We start from the raw sequence: 15,991 nt of genomic DNA on the forward strand, positions 1-15,991 counted from the left end.
CTTGGTAGTTTACCGATATCCTCATTAAGTTATTGGTTGAGCTTACTAGTAAAAGGCTCCAATTTGCAATGCCACTATAGAAGCGACGGCCGATGATAGACGAGGAGCGCTTGAAGAATATGAAGGTGTTTTCTGTGTGGCATGGTTTCTTGGTGTGGAACGCTTTATGTGTTGGTGTAACTGGTAGATCTCAAGCAGACTGCCGATTGTGGACACGAGGCAAACACACTCCAGGAATGAAGAAGTGCCAGCCAGTCTGCCTGACTGCAAAGAGGTGACGATTGCCTCGTCTGAAAGATGTTGACGACAGTTATTTTTATATTACACTTATCACTTATTTTCCAATTTCTTCTTTAAGGTCTAATTTTTTCCTTCTCTTGCCATCTAAAAGTAGCTAATGATCTACACTTTTTAGTCGGTGGCGCGGGGCAATGACGAGCTCAGGTCTACATTGCATGAGTTCTGAGTCCAGTCGGCACTTCTTGGACAGTTTTATATATCCGTAGTTTGTACGTCCTGGGCTTGATGTGCATGGAGGTAATTGCATGTTTGGTAGATATAAAGTAGAACCTTTTCTACTGTTCTTTTTAAATAATAGTTGCGATAGCACAGCATATACTTTTCGTACATTATACCTTTATAAATATTGCGCATAGAGGTGTGAATTTATGAAGCATGCGTGTACTCAACGTAGCATGGGTTGCGAGCACTTTTTTATGAACTTTATCCACATTGCAGGATTTTTTTTTTTGAAATTTAGCCAAGATGTAATAAAGTGAATGTAAACATTCTAGGAGCGAATTATTTATGAAATCCATGTAAAAGCGCAGAGTGGTGATTCCTCATACAAAATAAGGCAGAAAACATTAAATGACTTATACCAGAACATAAACATCCAGGGACGTACGCATCCTTGGCAATTAAGTTTTGGAATGTTTTTGATGAAAATACGTGGAAACTACTTCAATCGAAACCTGCAATCGATACAAATTACTGTAAGAACACACGGTTGAATAATTTTTCACGCGGAATGTCATGTGTTCTTTGAGACCAACAAAATGAATCGTGAAATGTGAATTTTAATGCTTGATTGGAAGTTTTCCCTCGCCAACTGAGAAACCAGAGGTATATTTGATTTTCAGCTGAGCACAAAAAATATAAAATTTTCAATGTGGTGGTGAACGAATGAACGTCATAATTTCGTGAATTGCTGTCCACTGCCGGATGAAAATAATGGCCATCTTTCGGACGAATACGAAGAGCCAATTTTGAGTACTGTAAAGTGGTACCGGGTAACGCTCCCGGCGTAAACGCACCATTTACAAACCACTCAGAAATTTATTAAAAATGTCTAATCACGAATACCACTTAATAGCAATTGCACTTCCCATAACTGAAATTTCATTTTTGGTTTTGTTTTAACATGTATTTTTTGGACAGCGTAAAGGTTGACAATGGTGTTGTTATGGGTATGTTTATGTATTAAAACTTTATTACACAGTAAATTTTTCTAAATAGGATAGGTACATATGGGGTCACCCTTAAACCTGCATATGCACAGAGAAAATCACGAGGTCAATGTGCGACGAAAGCGGGAGGATATAAACATAATCAGTTAGTATGAATACTAAAAAAATAAAAGCCGGGTGTAGGCTAAAAAGTGTTTTATTACTGACTCGGCCATGCTCTATCCTCTAGCTCGAACCATGGCAGATTCCCCCCCCCCCCTTCTTTTTTACCACACAAACGTGATGTCCCAGCATTCTTCAGCTGCCTAAACCCAAGAAACCACTTAAAACATAGCTTTTTTTTTTATTATTATCTGCGAGGCATGCTCTGTTCCGTCACTAAATTTTTTCCCCCTTTTTTCCGAACGAAAAAAAATGAATATTCGTGTGAATTATTCATCCACTGATATGCACGCTGCTTATCTATAGCATTGTTCTCACGGCACGGGGCTCGGCGAATCTCAAATTTATCGAGTTTCGCACTTGTGGTACGTCCGATCCCGACCTCGCGCCGTCCACACCGTTGGCAAACCTGCGCACTGGCTGTTCTGAGGCTTGTCACCCGTCGACCCTCAAAACCTCGGGCAACCTTCATTTCACAGACGAGACAGCCAAACGCCCGATCGTGCATCTTCGGTTTTTTTTTTTTGTTCATTGTAAATAAATATGGCGGTGTTGATAAAGGGATACTAATGGTCAATTAGGTTAGCTAAATTACAAATACTTTAAAACATTGTGGACGGTTGATTTGGTTAGGATAGCTACATTAAAGATACGGAAAAAAAACATGAACTTCGGGGAACTTCGGGATTTGGCTCTCTCGTTCGTGAAAAGAAAGCTGCCCCAAAACCTCTGCTGTCCGAGCACTGGCCGGCGTTTCACGAGAAAGGTCGAGCCAACACAGAGTCACCTCGAACAACAACTTGACATCACGTTCCCACAGCTCGAAGCATGACAACCTTCAGTCCAAACTCTCCAAAAACCACACGCAATGATAGAAAGAAAAAAATAAACTCAACGCATTTTGAGATCGTACTAGCATGCTTGTGCCAATTCCATTAGTATTATTTATATTAGCAAATCATGTGCATGGCTTAAATATATTCGCCTCTAGTAGTTTGGCGAGTAAACCGTTTTTTGTGTGCAATCTGTGTGTGGTCGTGCGTGCTGCAATTATAGAATACTGTTTCTGGTAAGAAAGTAAACTATAAAATTTCATAAAACACGTGTTGTATATTTTGCCAGAATCAAATGAAAGCTTGTGATGTTACAGTAGATTATTTAAAGTGAAACACAGTGTGATAATTTTAAAGTAAAATATTTAAAAAAAAATTGTACATATTTAATCATTTGTAATAAAAAAAATATACGTAATAATGCCGTATAGAGTACATGAAAGTTGTTCTTGCAGATAGAGCTACATATTTGCTTGCATTAGTTAAAAAGCTTTTGTGCGCTTTATTTACGTGTAAAGGAGCGACACGGTGATAAGTGCCCTAGCTGTATTACGATCACAATTGTTCCCCATGGGAAAGAAAGGCATCCGTTACTGCATGGATACTGCGGTTCGTGCAGCTGGCGATATGCGCCACATTTGCGCGTTACACCCAGAACTTTGGCTGTTTGCGTTGTGGAAACAGTTTCTCGAAAGTGACTCGTTCGACTGCGAATATTCCCATAGAGCAGGGCCTCGATTAACCGAGTTTCCGTATTACCTGAATCGGCCCAAAGTGCCATTGCCAGCAAAAAATACTGTTGAAACTTTTTTTTGTGGACCTAGAAAGCCTAAAGAAAAATAAACCTTAAAAATGGCATTTACTAGTTGGATGAATTATGGCGGGACGAGACTGAAGAAAAGTTGGGAAAATATCTCCAGTATAAAGCTAGACACAATGATCCATCTTATCCGTCCGTCCGTCAATCACGTGACATTTCAGCCATTCAGATTAGCCAGAAAAATTCCATACGTCCGTCAAAACCTTGCCAAGTTCTAACTTTCGGTAGACGAATGGATGAAATAATAAACTTCAAAAATTTAAAAGGAATTGTCTTTATTTTAAAAGTTTTTTTTTTAGTTTTGTTTATTGGTTAAGCTACTTCACGTATTGTGTTAATAACTTATCTGTGAACACGTTTTGAGTTGGATATTAAAAAAAAAATTGTCTGAGACACAAAAATAATTAATAATGCACGGTAACTCGAAAAAAAAAAATATTTAAATGAATATTTTAGAGTTAGTTTTAACATTCATGAGTGCTTAACGTACGTGATCGTCCTAACTGGTATAACTTTACAAGAGAAAATTCCCTCAAAAACAAGAGCCTTTATAGTTGTTGGCGGCGTCCGAGTGGAATAAATGTTACGACGGACGTGCGGAATCACTCGGCTTGTTTGACGGACGCGACGTGATCTTGCTGAGTGATTTTCAAGCTGAGTGAGGTAGATACGGGGCTGAGGCGGTGACTACATATGCTGGGTTGGTGGCCCCAACCGCTGGTCATTGCCGAAGCTCTAGTACCCTCCCGATCGAACAAAAGGGAGCGATCCCTAAACAGTTCTGTTTTTTTTTTTTAAAAAAAAAGCTGTGGAATGTTTATGAAAAACGAAATGGAACGCAGGGCCGGCGCGTCCATACAGGCGAACTAGGCAACCGCCTAGGGCGCCAAGTAGCTGGGGGCGGCGCAGCACGACACACAACAGCTGATATACATAATATGTTTAACGATCATTGAAACTGGATAAAAAATTGATTTTTGTAACAGTTTGGAAATGTTTATATTGATATAAGTAATAATTATTTAAAAGAGTCCACGGTGACCTATGTTTATGATTTGTTAATAAGTAAAAAAAAGTAAAAAAAAAAAACACAAGCCTACTTGCACATTTGATTGTTGACAAAATCTTAAGGCTGACGTGATGTATTTTGAGGCAAGGAATTTGTTTTTTGTGTGTCCGCCCGGTGGGTGGGGGGGGGGGAGGGGGTAATTAAGGTTTTTCGCCTAGGGCGCCAATTTACCTTGCACCGGCCCTGCTGGAACGCTACTCCCAGCCTACCCTATTAGGGCTGCCGGCCGTAAGGTCCACACGGTTATCCGGGTGGTCGAGACCAGGGCAAGGTTCTGGGTGCGGCGACGCGGCGGCGGGGGTGTGGAGGTAGGTGGAGGCAGTGGCCCCCACACATCGGCGCGCTCCCCCCCTCTCCCTCGCAGGACGAGGACCGACTGAGGCAGCACCTGGCCGAGGCCATCGCCAACTGCTGCGGCTGGAAGGACAACTGCCGCGAGCTGGGTCGCCTGGGAGCCATCCCGCCGCTCGTCAGCTACATGACGTCGCGCGACGGAGGTGTGCACCGCGCCACTGCGCGCGCGCTCTTCCAGCTGTCGGCCGACCCCTTCAACTGCACGGCCATGCACCGCAGCGGCGTCGTCAAGGTCCGCTCGCGTGGCCGCAACCGACGTGGGAGCCCGCGATTTTTTTTTATTTTTTATTTTTTTTAACCTAACTAAAACTAAGTGTATTTTGGAGGGGTCCGGGTTAGGGAGGGACCTAGGTGCGTCTCAGGCTGAACCCTATACGCCTAGTCATGCTGGGATTAGCCATGCAAGGAGAGGGTCGCATGCATCATGTGCTAGAAGGGGATTGGCCAGCCATGGCAGCGATTGGCTCCATGACTAACTCCCCTCACTCTTAAATCTAGACTATAACTAGAGATAGGTTGGGCCCAGGTAAAACCTGCATAGAAAACCCTGGGCACATTCATGCGGGATGCAAATTGGCATGCATTACGTGTAGGAATTTACAGGAGACAGAGGATGGTCTGGATGAAGTGTTGGACAGAGTAGAAAAGAGTCTACCATGCGGGGGTTGGGCACTTGGACTCGTGGTCCGCTTTTCCAGTTGTCCAGTACTGGATTTAGGTGGGAGGCCCGCGATGTTACACTCTGTGTCGCGCGAACCCGAACAACCTTCGGCCAGCATCGGGATAATCATTTTTTTCTTCTTATTCTGTGGACTCGTGCTGACTGGCGGCGGGGTGAGTGGTCAGTGCAACCACTCACCACCAGGGGCGCTTGCGTCCCTGGTCACTAATTCCAGTACTGGACAATTAGCAAAGCGGATCACGTGTCCAAGTACCCAACCCCCGCATGGTAGACTCTTTTCTACTCTGTCCAACACTTCATCCAGACCATCCTCTGTCTCCTGTAAATTCCTACACGTAATGCATGCCAATTTGCATCCCGCATGAATGTGCCCAGGGTTTTCCCCTGTGTCCGTGCAGGTTTTACCTGGGCCCAACCTATCTCTAGTTATAGTCTAGATTTAAGAGTGAGGGGAGTTAGTCATGGCACCAATCGCTGCCATGGCTGGCCAATCCCCTCCTAGCACATGATGCATGCGACCCTCTCCCTGCATGGCTAATCCCAGCATGACTAGGCGTATAGGCTTCGGCCTGAGACGCACCTAGGTCCCTCCCTATCCCGGACCCCTCCAAAATACACTTAGTTTTAGTTTAGGAAAAAAAAATATTAATATTCTGTAGACTCAAAATATTAACACGAGGAGGATTTTAGGTTGAAGCATGGGCCTCTCTGGTAAGTATATTTAGGGGGGGGGGGGGGGGGGACATGGGATGTAAATATATTTGGCGAAGAGAAGTAAAAAAATATACAAATAGAATGCATTGTATGTAATGTAATAATAATAGAAACAATGTAATGATAATAATGTAATGTTGATTGAAGAATTGTTTAGAATGAAATGAAGGGGGAAAAAAATTACCCTTGAGTGCTATTGTGTTCCCTCCACAAGGAATTTTTGGAGGGGACATTTTCCCTCCATCCCCCCTCCCCGCCAGAGAGGCCCATGGGTTGAAGGCATAGTTTGAATTTATGGATACGTAAACTAACTGATTATTGATGTTGAAGGGGTAATTATCTTGACCAGTTTCTCTTCCTTAAAAAAAAATGGAAAAAAAAAATCGGCAATACTTTTATTTCGTGCTACAAAATTTCCTCTATTTAACACATTTTGTGGAGATAAGAGGTTAATTAGGTTAGTATAGCTACATTTAAAAAAAAATTGGGAGATTGTGTGAATGGTTTGTTAGGTCACGATAGCTACATATTAAATTAGAAATTCCTAAACAACCATTGAAATGATTTGGCAGTATTTTTAATGTAGCTATACTAACCTAACATAACCAACCATCCACAATTTTTTAAAGTAATAAAAACACTGACGAAGTTGGCCGAAGGTAGATATTCGGGCTTGTTCGGGTCTGTGCAATACAGAATTTACATCGTAAGCTTCCCTACATTGACTGTGAGAAGTAAAACAGGCAAACAAACCAGTGGAAACTATTTCACTTCATACTGGTGGCTACGTAATTTGTGATGCGGCATACCAGAAATTTTGCATTTTTTTTTACTAATTTATAAGCGTCACGATTTTTTTTTACGTGATAACGTCTTATAAATCGATGAACGCCGGCTGCTCGCACGAAAAAAGCGTGACTCATTGTCACGTTCCGCCTGAGCCGAGCGTGCAAGAACCGGCCAACCACCGTGCGAAAAAATCTAATAATATCAAACAGGTTAAATCGTTCTTTTTTTAAACTAATTGTTCGTGAGTATATTTAAACAAATTATTTAAATTAAATTTGCAAAAACTGTAAATAATATTTGAAAATTAAAAGGTATCCAATTTTTCATCAATGTTTTCTTATGACGTTATCACGTAAAATTATCGTCCGTAAATCGACTTTACAGACAAACCCCCCCCCCCCTTTTTTTTTCTTACAAAACACTGTTTAAATTTATGTCACTAAGCATTAAGCCAAGTAGTTGGATTAACATTATAAAACCAACACTTTGAATTTTTAACCCCCTCCCCCCTTTTTTTTTTCACGGGTCGAACTGTTTTGTTGGTGGTTACGGGTCCTTCCAACAGATAGCGTCAGATGTCCCGCTAGAACGTAGTTTTGAGTATTCACTGTAAGAGTCGCACTTGTATTATCTCCCTCCTTGTTCAATGGCTGCCTGTTGGACACTTCTGGCGTCGAGCCACGGGTTAGCTGGTTGGCCTGGTCAGGTTGGCGAGGCAGGGTGATAGGTGCGAAGCTCGCTGGTGGTTGCAGCTATGAGATCTGAGCGATAACCATAACATTATGTGGCTGGGAAAGTATCTGGAGTGCTTTCAAGATTATTTACCGATGTTTAATGCTTATGAATTATCGTAAAAACTTACACTGTACATTTTTTTTGGTACTTTTATAATTGGGCACATGCTACAAGAGCCTCAGTCCGAGCAACCCAGTTTTGAGAAAAAAAAAAAAGAATAAATCTGTCTCTATAAGCAACCCTTTTAGCATACATTAAGAATTTCCCAAGCTAATATTATCTAACCTGCGCGTGTGACTCAATCCCTTTTAGCATAGATAGTTTGAAGCTATCCTATAACATGTGATTTTCATGCTTAACTCACTTTGCCATTTTGTTTTTGTGACAGAGGCCCTTTTAGCATGTGGCGATTCAATTATAGTCCTTTGGAAACTCAGTTGCCCACGATATCATCTGTAAAATTTCAAGGCAGAGCTTTGTACCATTGCAGTTGTATTGCAAAAGGCACAAGCGAGTTCACATACGAGTGTCGATTCGGCCTGTACCAATCAGACGGTCGAGACAGTGTTTAGAGACGACCAGAGGTGCGATTCACTCAATGTACTCTTCTCGATTCACAACCTTTTCGAAGGCAATCAGTTATGGTTTGGTGAGGAATAAATTTTCACGCTCGTACTGAACTGATTTTCGTTGGTAATGGGGCTCTGACATTGAGGAAGTGCGTCTAGAAGATGCGGTCCCATTTGCTTCATTTGATTGGTCAACAGTTGATCTTGGTGCATGAGCAATGAAAGTCTGCATACCGCAAGAATCGTCACGAATACTTGGGGCACGTGGGAATTACAGTTTCTGGACTGGCCTGCGCGATCTCCCGACGTGAATCTGATAGAGCTAATGACTTACGAGACTTAATAACGCGTCAACAATGGTTGCGCCCACGACGGATGGATCATGTCTGCACGTGTTTGTGGCGCTGTATGTGTTTTGCCCTGTGACGTCATCGTACCAGTGTAGGCGCATGAGCGGGAATTAGCTTTATGTATAATTATAAATTGGCGTCGTGTTTAGCTAGGACATTGACTTTGTAATGAGCTTGCAGAGCTCTTGTAGGGTTCAAAGTGAGACAATATATTAAATAGATTTGATGATTAAATTACGCATTAATACGTAAAACCTGACAGATTTTATACTTACGTTTTCAAGAAAAATCTATGGCGCGGACCGGAAAGTGTGCCTTTATATGACCCCCCTTCTTTACTGCACAATGTTGCGCCATATTTGTCAGACGCCCAAAACATTGGCTGAAGTGTGGTGTTTGTACTGTGGACACAGTTTTGAATGACTTTTTTTTAAAAATGAAAGTGACTTTTTTGAACGACGGAGATATTACAATTATTCATAACCTCTAACCATCATCAGGCGGTACCAAGCAACATTTCCGCAAATTTTTGGGCGAAAGAATACGGCGACGGTGAGGTTAAGAAGTGACTTGAACAACGTCACTGCATGCCGTCTCCTGACAGTTCCTTCCTCCGTGGTTGCACCCGACACACGTCAAGGAACTCTGGGAAATCCGCCCTCCCAGCTCTCGGAGCGGTTCGCGCGGGAAAACCACTGGGAAACCCGAGATGAGAGAATCGACTGGGGTTCTAACCCCTGGACCCTCTCAACACGAGTCCAAATTTTTGAAGTTATACTTCTAATGCGACTTCCAACAAGGTTGCGTTAAACGTTTAACGCTCCTGGGGAGGGGGAATAGAAAGAGAGAGAGAGCGAGAGTGAATGCTATTGTAAGGAACTAAGTAGATTAAAGAAATAAATATAGATCCTGACAGTTTGTAGTGTCGCCATATTTGTTTCAATTTTCAATACCATTTTTTTCTCAAAGAGCCTCCTGCGCTTGGTGTCAGGGTTGGTGGATACGTGGCTGTTGCCAGCTGGGGCCAAAAATAAATAAATAATATTTGTGCTTTTTTATCCCCACACTGTTGTATCGTGGGTCTTATTTGAACTCTAAAAGTTTGATAAGAATCATAATCACTATAATAATAAAGTATACAATTTTGGCTTGATGAAAGTTATATTTAAAATAAATTACTTTTTTTTTTTTTTGCAAATTTCAAACAAATTGATTAAATTTAGAGAAAACGATCAAAACTCCCGATTAAGGTTTTTTTTTACTGTGATTAAAACTGTATTCCGTTAGTTAAAATATTAACAGGATATTTTTCCGTTACTATATTAAAGGGGATAAGTCCTGACATCTTGGTTTTTCAATCTTTTTGCTATAATTCTAATTTTTGGAATGTCAATGTATAAATCATTTCTCCCGGGCATTCTCTATATTCTTGTAACCACATATTTACTAACAGGCTCTAGTCTGGATGAAATAACTTATTATTTCACGCGGGCGACCACGACTGTCGTGATAGTCACACCAGTTAGCAAGTGTTGACTTCAAGTACCCAGAGCCAAAGAATTTAGCTCGGAAGATATATTGCAAACAGGTATCAAAATATTTGAAATTGCAAGATGGCGAGGCCTAATTTCCCCTTTACAAAAAAAATTGGTTGTCTGTAAAGTCGGTTTACGGACGATTGTTTAACGTGACAACGTCCTAACAAAACATTGATGAAATGATTGCATACTTTTATGAATAAAATTGAATCATTTTTATGGAATTATCACTATTTTGTATGGGTACAAAGAAGGAGTGAAATGAAATCTACAATTTAATTGATAAATTTACTTTAATTTGCACTCATTAATTCAAAAATGTTTATTACTTTAACGAAGAGATTAGTTTAACTATAACTTTTATACATGTTTGCTATTTAACTTCTTCCAATCTGTGTTATTCTGTTAAGGATAGGACGATGATAGTAAAAGTAGGAAACGAATGGGAGTGTTTCAAGTTTAATGTGCCTCGGAAAAGTCAAATCGATGGTTGTTCCAATCGAGTGGAAGAGAGATAGATGCTGCGCAAGCGTACAATGAGCGCAACGGGACAATGTGCGTTACGGGACACTTTTTTCGTGCGTGCAGCCGGCGTTCATCGATTTATTAGACGTTGTCACGTCAAAAAAATACTACCTTTGCTGGACGTAAAAGACGGACGTGGATGTGTGTAGTCTGTAACCTCGGTGTGCCTTGCTGTGCTTCCAGTACCTGCTGGAAACTATAGGCTCTCCGGACGAGAAGCTCCAAGAGGCGTCCGCGGGCTGTCTCAGCAACATCCGCAAACTGGCGCTCTCCGCGGACAGGTTCAAGTACAGCGCGTAGCGCGCGCCCTGATTGGCTGGACTGGTCCGCGAAGTCCCCGAGAGCAACGCAGCGTCGTGAACGACCGAGGAAAAAAAATATATATTTATTCGGCGCTCCGCATCAAGCACTGTTTCATCAAACACTCGTGTGATAAGTCTACCCCGCTTCTGTATTAAAAAAAAAAAAAATTAAATGCCGACACACAGATAAACTTGCTTTTAATTCTACACAATGTTTTTTTTTTTTAAAATCGCGCTCATAATGTATTGATTATATAATTTATAAAATATTTATGGCAATTTGAATAATATTGTGTTTTGACTATAATTTACTTTACTTTGTTTTAGCTCATTTTTAAAAGTTGAATTTGCCGTTAAAGTCAATAGTTCCCTAGAGGGATCTTGCCAATTGTTGCTTGAATGTCACTCGGGCTACGCCATAGAGTGTAGCACTCGTAGATACGTCCAATAACCAATAACCAGTAAACATGAAAACATAAACAAATAATAATAATTATATTCAAATGTTATTTAAAATAAAAATAATACACTTACTGTGCATGGGATAGTCATGTAACAGCACAGAACATTGCTATTAACAAATGTTATTAGTAAGAATTTCCGAAAGCCAACAATGTAGTTTTGTTTGGATAATTTTATACTAAATATCTGCAATTAACTTTTAGTACATATTCTTAAAAAAATATCTACGAATGTGTAGTTTCACCTTCATTTGCCTTGCAACTTGTAGTTTTTTTTAATTGTTAGTAAATATTTTTAAAAGCGCGAGGTTGCGCTCGCGTTCACGATACCCTGGGCTCGCGTTGCTGGGGTGGTTTCTTTCCGCAGGCCTTCACAGAGTCATACCCCCGAATTGCTTGACTTACGATGTGCAAGGCCATCCCTAACGACTTCAATGTACTCGAGACGAAAAGAAAATGGTAGTTTTTTTTACATTAAGTATGTGGTTTCTTAGACTGGCTATATAAACTTCGCAATGAACGCAACACGCAAGAACGCAACAACGCAACAACGCAACACGTAACACGCAACAACGCAATGAAACTACGCTAGTTTATAAAACACGCAATTCTCAGAACGTTACCAACTCCTACAACTGGAACTGGAAAAAATTCCATCATCGGGCTTATTTTCATAATTAATTATTTTTACGAACGCGTGAGCAATTCTAAATAATTTGAGTTAAAAACGTAATTGGCTTTAATTTTGTGATATTTTAATGAAGTTTGAACGTGATAACGTGTGATGAAAATAAAACCGTCGTCTTGTATACACATTATTTCTGCTCTTTCAATGTTTCTCGGAATTCTATGCTTCAAATATAGGTACATAATGTGGAACGTAAGCCAAAATGCAAGAAGTTGAGCTGTCTCGAACGTCAGTTCAAGAACAGTTGAAAGGCCAGTAAATTATGGTTCTGAATTTAAAAATATATATTCAAAATGTGTAGTTTTTTGAGTTATAGGCATTTTTTCCAACCAAAAAAAAATTAATCCCTAGCCTGTGCCAAATTATTAGATACTGTGTCTAAAGTGTTTTTCTACGCAATCATATATAACTCAACTATTGATACCAGTTAAAAATAAACTCAAACATGATAAACTTTTAAGGAAAAAATATTTGGACATTTTAAGCGTCAAAATATTTATAATATGGAAAAGTTGACTAGTCAGGCTGTTTGAAAATAGTCTATGGCTAATTAATGCAAATGTTTTTTTAATTAATTTTTTTATTTGTTACGTAGATACTTTCAACTAACTAGCTATACTTCGTCATGATGTTACGATTCATAAACAAAGATGGCTGTCATAAAGTAAGCAAAGCGGGCAGCGAGCAGAACAGTTTAATCCACTCTCCTTTTTCACCTTCCCTCCTTCGAGTTGGGACAGCGGTCATGCAGTTGTTTGAAATTGTCTCTACATTCCCACCGCGACACTCCACCTATAAGGTTTTGGGTTTCCCGGAAACATTGGCGGGTACTTCAGCTGGAAACATAGCTGCTTGGTGCAGTGTCCCCTGTCCACAGGTCTCAAGAGTTATCTTTGAAAGATTTGTGCAATGGGAGTGCATGACTTGATGTATGCTTTTGGACATCGTTGCTAAGCACATGTATGTCTGTAGAAGAAAACTACAAAAAAACACAAAAAAGACAACAAACACAAATTAAGCAAAAAAATTGCTGTTGTCAACAGGATATAAACACCACATAATATTCCATAACAGGAATATGGTCATCAAACAAAGAAAAAACAAAGAAAAATGGACTAACAGAACGAAAAAAAAACCCACAAATGATGACAGAACAAAAATATTGAACCCAAGTTTTCTTTGTTTTTCTTTGTTTGTTGACCATATTCCTGTTATGGAATATTATGTGTTTATGTACTGTTGACAACAGCAATTTTTTTGCTTAATTTGTGTTTTTGTCTTTTTGTGTTTTTTTTTGTAGTTTTCTTCTACAGACATACATGTGCTTAGCAATGGCGTATGTCCAAAAGCATACATCAAGTCTCAAGAGTTGTCAAGAGGGAAGAGAGTGTACCCTCTCGACGAGTTGGGACACGGCCTCCTCAGTTCGCGGAGATGCTGAGCGCAGTCCAGATCAGTCAAATATTTTTGTCACGTTAAGCTCGCGAATGACTTTCAAGGACTGAATCGGCTCGTGTTGTGAGGTCCAGCTGTTACCCCTGAAGAAGATGGAAACTGCCAATGGTCGTGAACACTTTCTTCCAAATTCACGTGGAAGAAACTCCCCACACCTTCGCCACGATTTTTAAGAGTTACCGCAAGAAAATTGTTGGCAGCGCAGTATTTTTCACAGGCCACCAATCATGAAAAAAAAGGGGGGTGGAAGGGGGGGACGGGGAATGCATGCTGCTTGGAGAATGCGGGAAGACTTCCCCCCCCCCCCCCCAATTTGATTGTCTGAGCCTTTGCCTGAAGTGAAGTGCTTGCATTGTGTAAGTGGCTGTGTTTAACGATCACCACAACCAGGCGTGATCACACACCATGGGTGTTGCAAAATGGCGATGATGTCGTAAGATGTGACTTCAACTACGTCACAGCACGCCATACCATGGCAATTCGTAGCTCCATGCTGCCAGCTTCAGAGTCCGTGCAGCATTAAAGTCTCCGCTTACGAACATATTAAATGTCCTAACTAAACATGTACGAGAAAGTTGTGAAATTTGTATCAGATAAGCGTTAAAATGTGCGTCCTTTTTCGTTGATTATGCTTCCAATATGTGCGTCCAAAATATTCGTCGGTTTTTATGAATGTGCTTCCTTTTTTATTTTTGTTGTGCGTCCTAAATAATTAAATTGTGAAACCACGAAGGAGTCCGATACCGAATATCGAGATCAACGACCATATATCAGATCGAGATGTCCGGTCGCAGCTTTAGCTCCAGGAGACTCTGGGCTCGGGAGTTCCTTCGTGTGCGAGTCCAGACGGCCGTGTGCAGAGGCCGGGTTGCGACATGTGCCACTGCTCTTCTGCCAGCGCTGTCGTCGATTAGCGCGGCGACTCCCGTCGTGCCGCGGGCGACCACGTGGTAGCGCCGCTTCGAGCCTGCAGGGCGGGCTCGCAAACCAACAGAGTCACGCAACAACGCAAGAAACGCAAAACAAAGCGAACAAAAAAAAAAAAATGAATAACGAAATTTTCAAACAGCCGTCTACCTGCCAACTTTAAACTCCCCCCCCCCCCCCTCTTTTTCGGCTTGCATTTCCGGCTCCCGTATTTGAAGTGAAACATTCCGAAAACTGTGAATTATGCGTAGTACAAATTTATTTTTATCATCACTTTTGACATATTAACCTATCACACAGTGAAATCAAATAAATAATTTTATTAAGAAATTTATACATTTTCGTGAAATAACATTATTTATGAACAAAAAGCCCAATGAAAAATTGTCTTCTAATGTTTTATAGTTTCAATTTGTAGAGTTGTTGATGTCTTGAGAATTGCGTGTTTTTATAAACGACTGTAGTTTTTTCGCGTTTGTTGCGTGGCGCGTCATTGCGCTCTTGCGTTTCTTACGAAGTTCGTGTAGGCCTACTCGCCCTGAGCTTGGTTGAAACGGTCCAAGTGCACTTGGACGCTGCACGCGAAACACTTGAACGTCACTCTAACCGCGGCATCTTAAGTAAACTCAACCAAGTAGAGCCATTCGAGTCGGGTAGGATGGGACAACTTACTTGGATCCAAGCGGGACTTCGCACTCAACAAACATGGCATCATTTGCGGGTATGTCAATCCTCAGTCACTTCTTTACGAAGGAAATTATAACTTTTTTTCTAAGCTCTCTCGCCTAAAAGGTTCCAATTCCGTGGCCACGGGGAATTTTTCTCTTCTTCTGTTTTATGACAATTTCACGTTTCCCGTTTCCGTGACCACTCCCACCCCCAAATTCACCAATTAACTGACGTTCAATTCACTGTTCGTGGCAACCAACTTGGAACAAGTGAACCTATGCATGTGTGCTTGGTCCATGCTGTGGTCCCAGTACATTTGCACCATATCAACCAGGCCTTATGATTTCGTTTGCACGCGATGAACAGTATTTTGTACTACGTAACATTTAATAGTTTGTTGTTTGTACGTGTTACATTTTTCGCCCACAAAATATCCATCAATCTGAACAATCGAAGAGTGCTGTGGGCATTTCCCTTACAGAATGTTATCAGTGTTTCGTCGAAGAGAGATCACAGTGATGTACACATCATCTACGGGGTTAAAATATAAAATTAATTTTTGATACGCAATAGAAGACTCTAGTGCAATGCATTGTAAACGTAATTAGGGGAAAGTTCCCATGAACAGTATATCCAAATTCCTTAGAACTCCTCAATTTCAACAATTTAGCAGATTCTTGATTACACAAAAGTGATCAATTGTGCAACTGGAAAACATAAAGACATGGTTTGTTATAGTAATGGACGTATTTCTAAAGTTCTGTGCGTCTCTTAGCGCCACGACTGAGTGATCTAGATTCCGAAGAGCACCAGTGCTAATTTGTGGATCAAGTAAAAACAAAAATTAATTATCCCACTTTCAAAGTGTTCTTTTAGCAAC

General features: G+C 40.8%; 1 protein-coding gene across 3 annotated transcripts in view; it reads left to right on the forward strand.

Moving 5' to 3' along the window:
• LOC134535899 (armadillo repeat-containing protein gudu) overlaps nt 1-11,102 on the forward strand; it is a 50,064-nt gene extending 38,962 nt beyond the window's left edge. For 2 of the 3 annotated variants that reach the window (XM_063375267.1, XM_063375268.1), the window contains exons 10-11: nt 4,718-4,939; nt 10,793-11,102. In XM_063375267.1, the coding sequence (XP_063231337.1) occupies nt 4,718-4,939; nt 10,793-10,909 (339 nt within the window). In that variant the 3' untranslated portion in view covers nt 10,910-11,102. The remainder of the gene's footprint in view (nt 1-4,717; nt 4,940-10,792) is intronic. The other variant, XM_063375266.1, reaches the window with a different exon arrangement.
• The last annotated feature ends 4,889 nt before the right edge of the window (nt 11,103-15,991 follow it).

The sequence above is a fragment of the Bacillus rossius genome, chromosome 10, assembly GCF_032445375.1.
Source record: "Bacillus rossius redtenbacheri isolate Brsri chromosome 10, Brsri_v3, whole genome shotgun sequence".
NCBI classification, from domain to species: Eukaryota; Metazoa; Arthropoda; class Insecta; order Phasmatodea; family Bacillidae; genus Bacillus; species Bacillus rossius.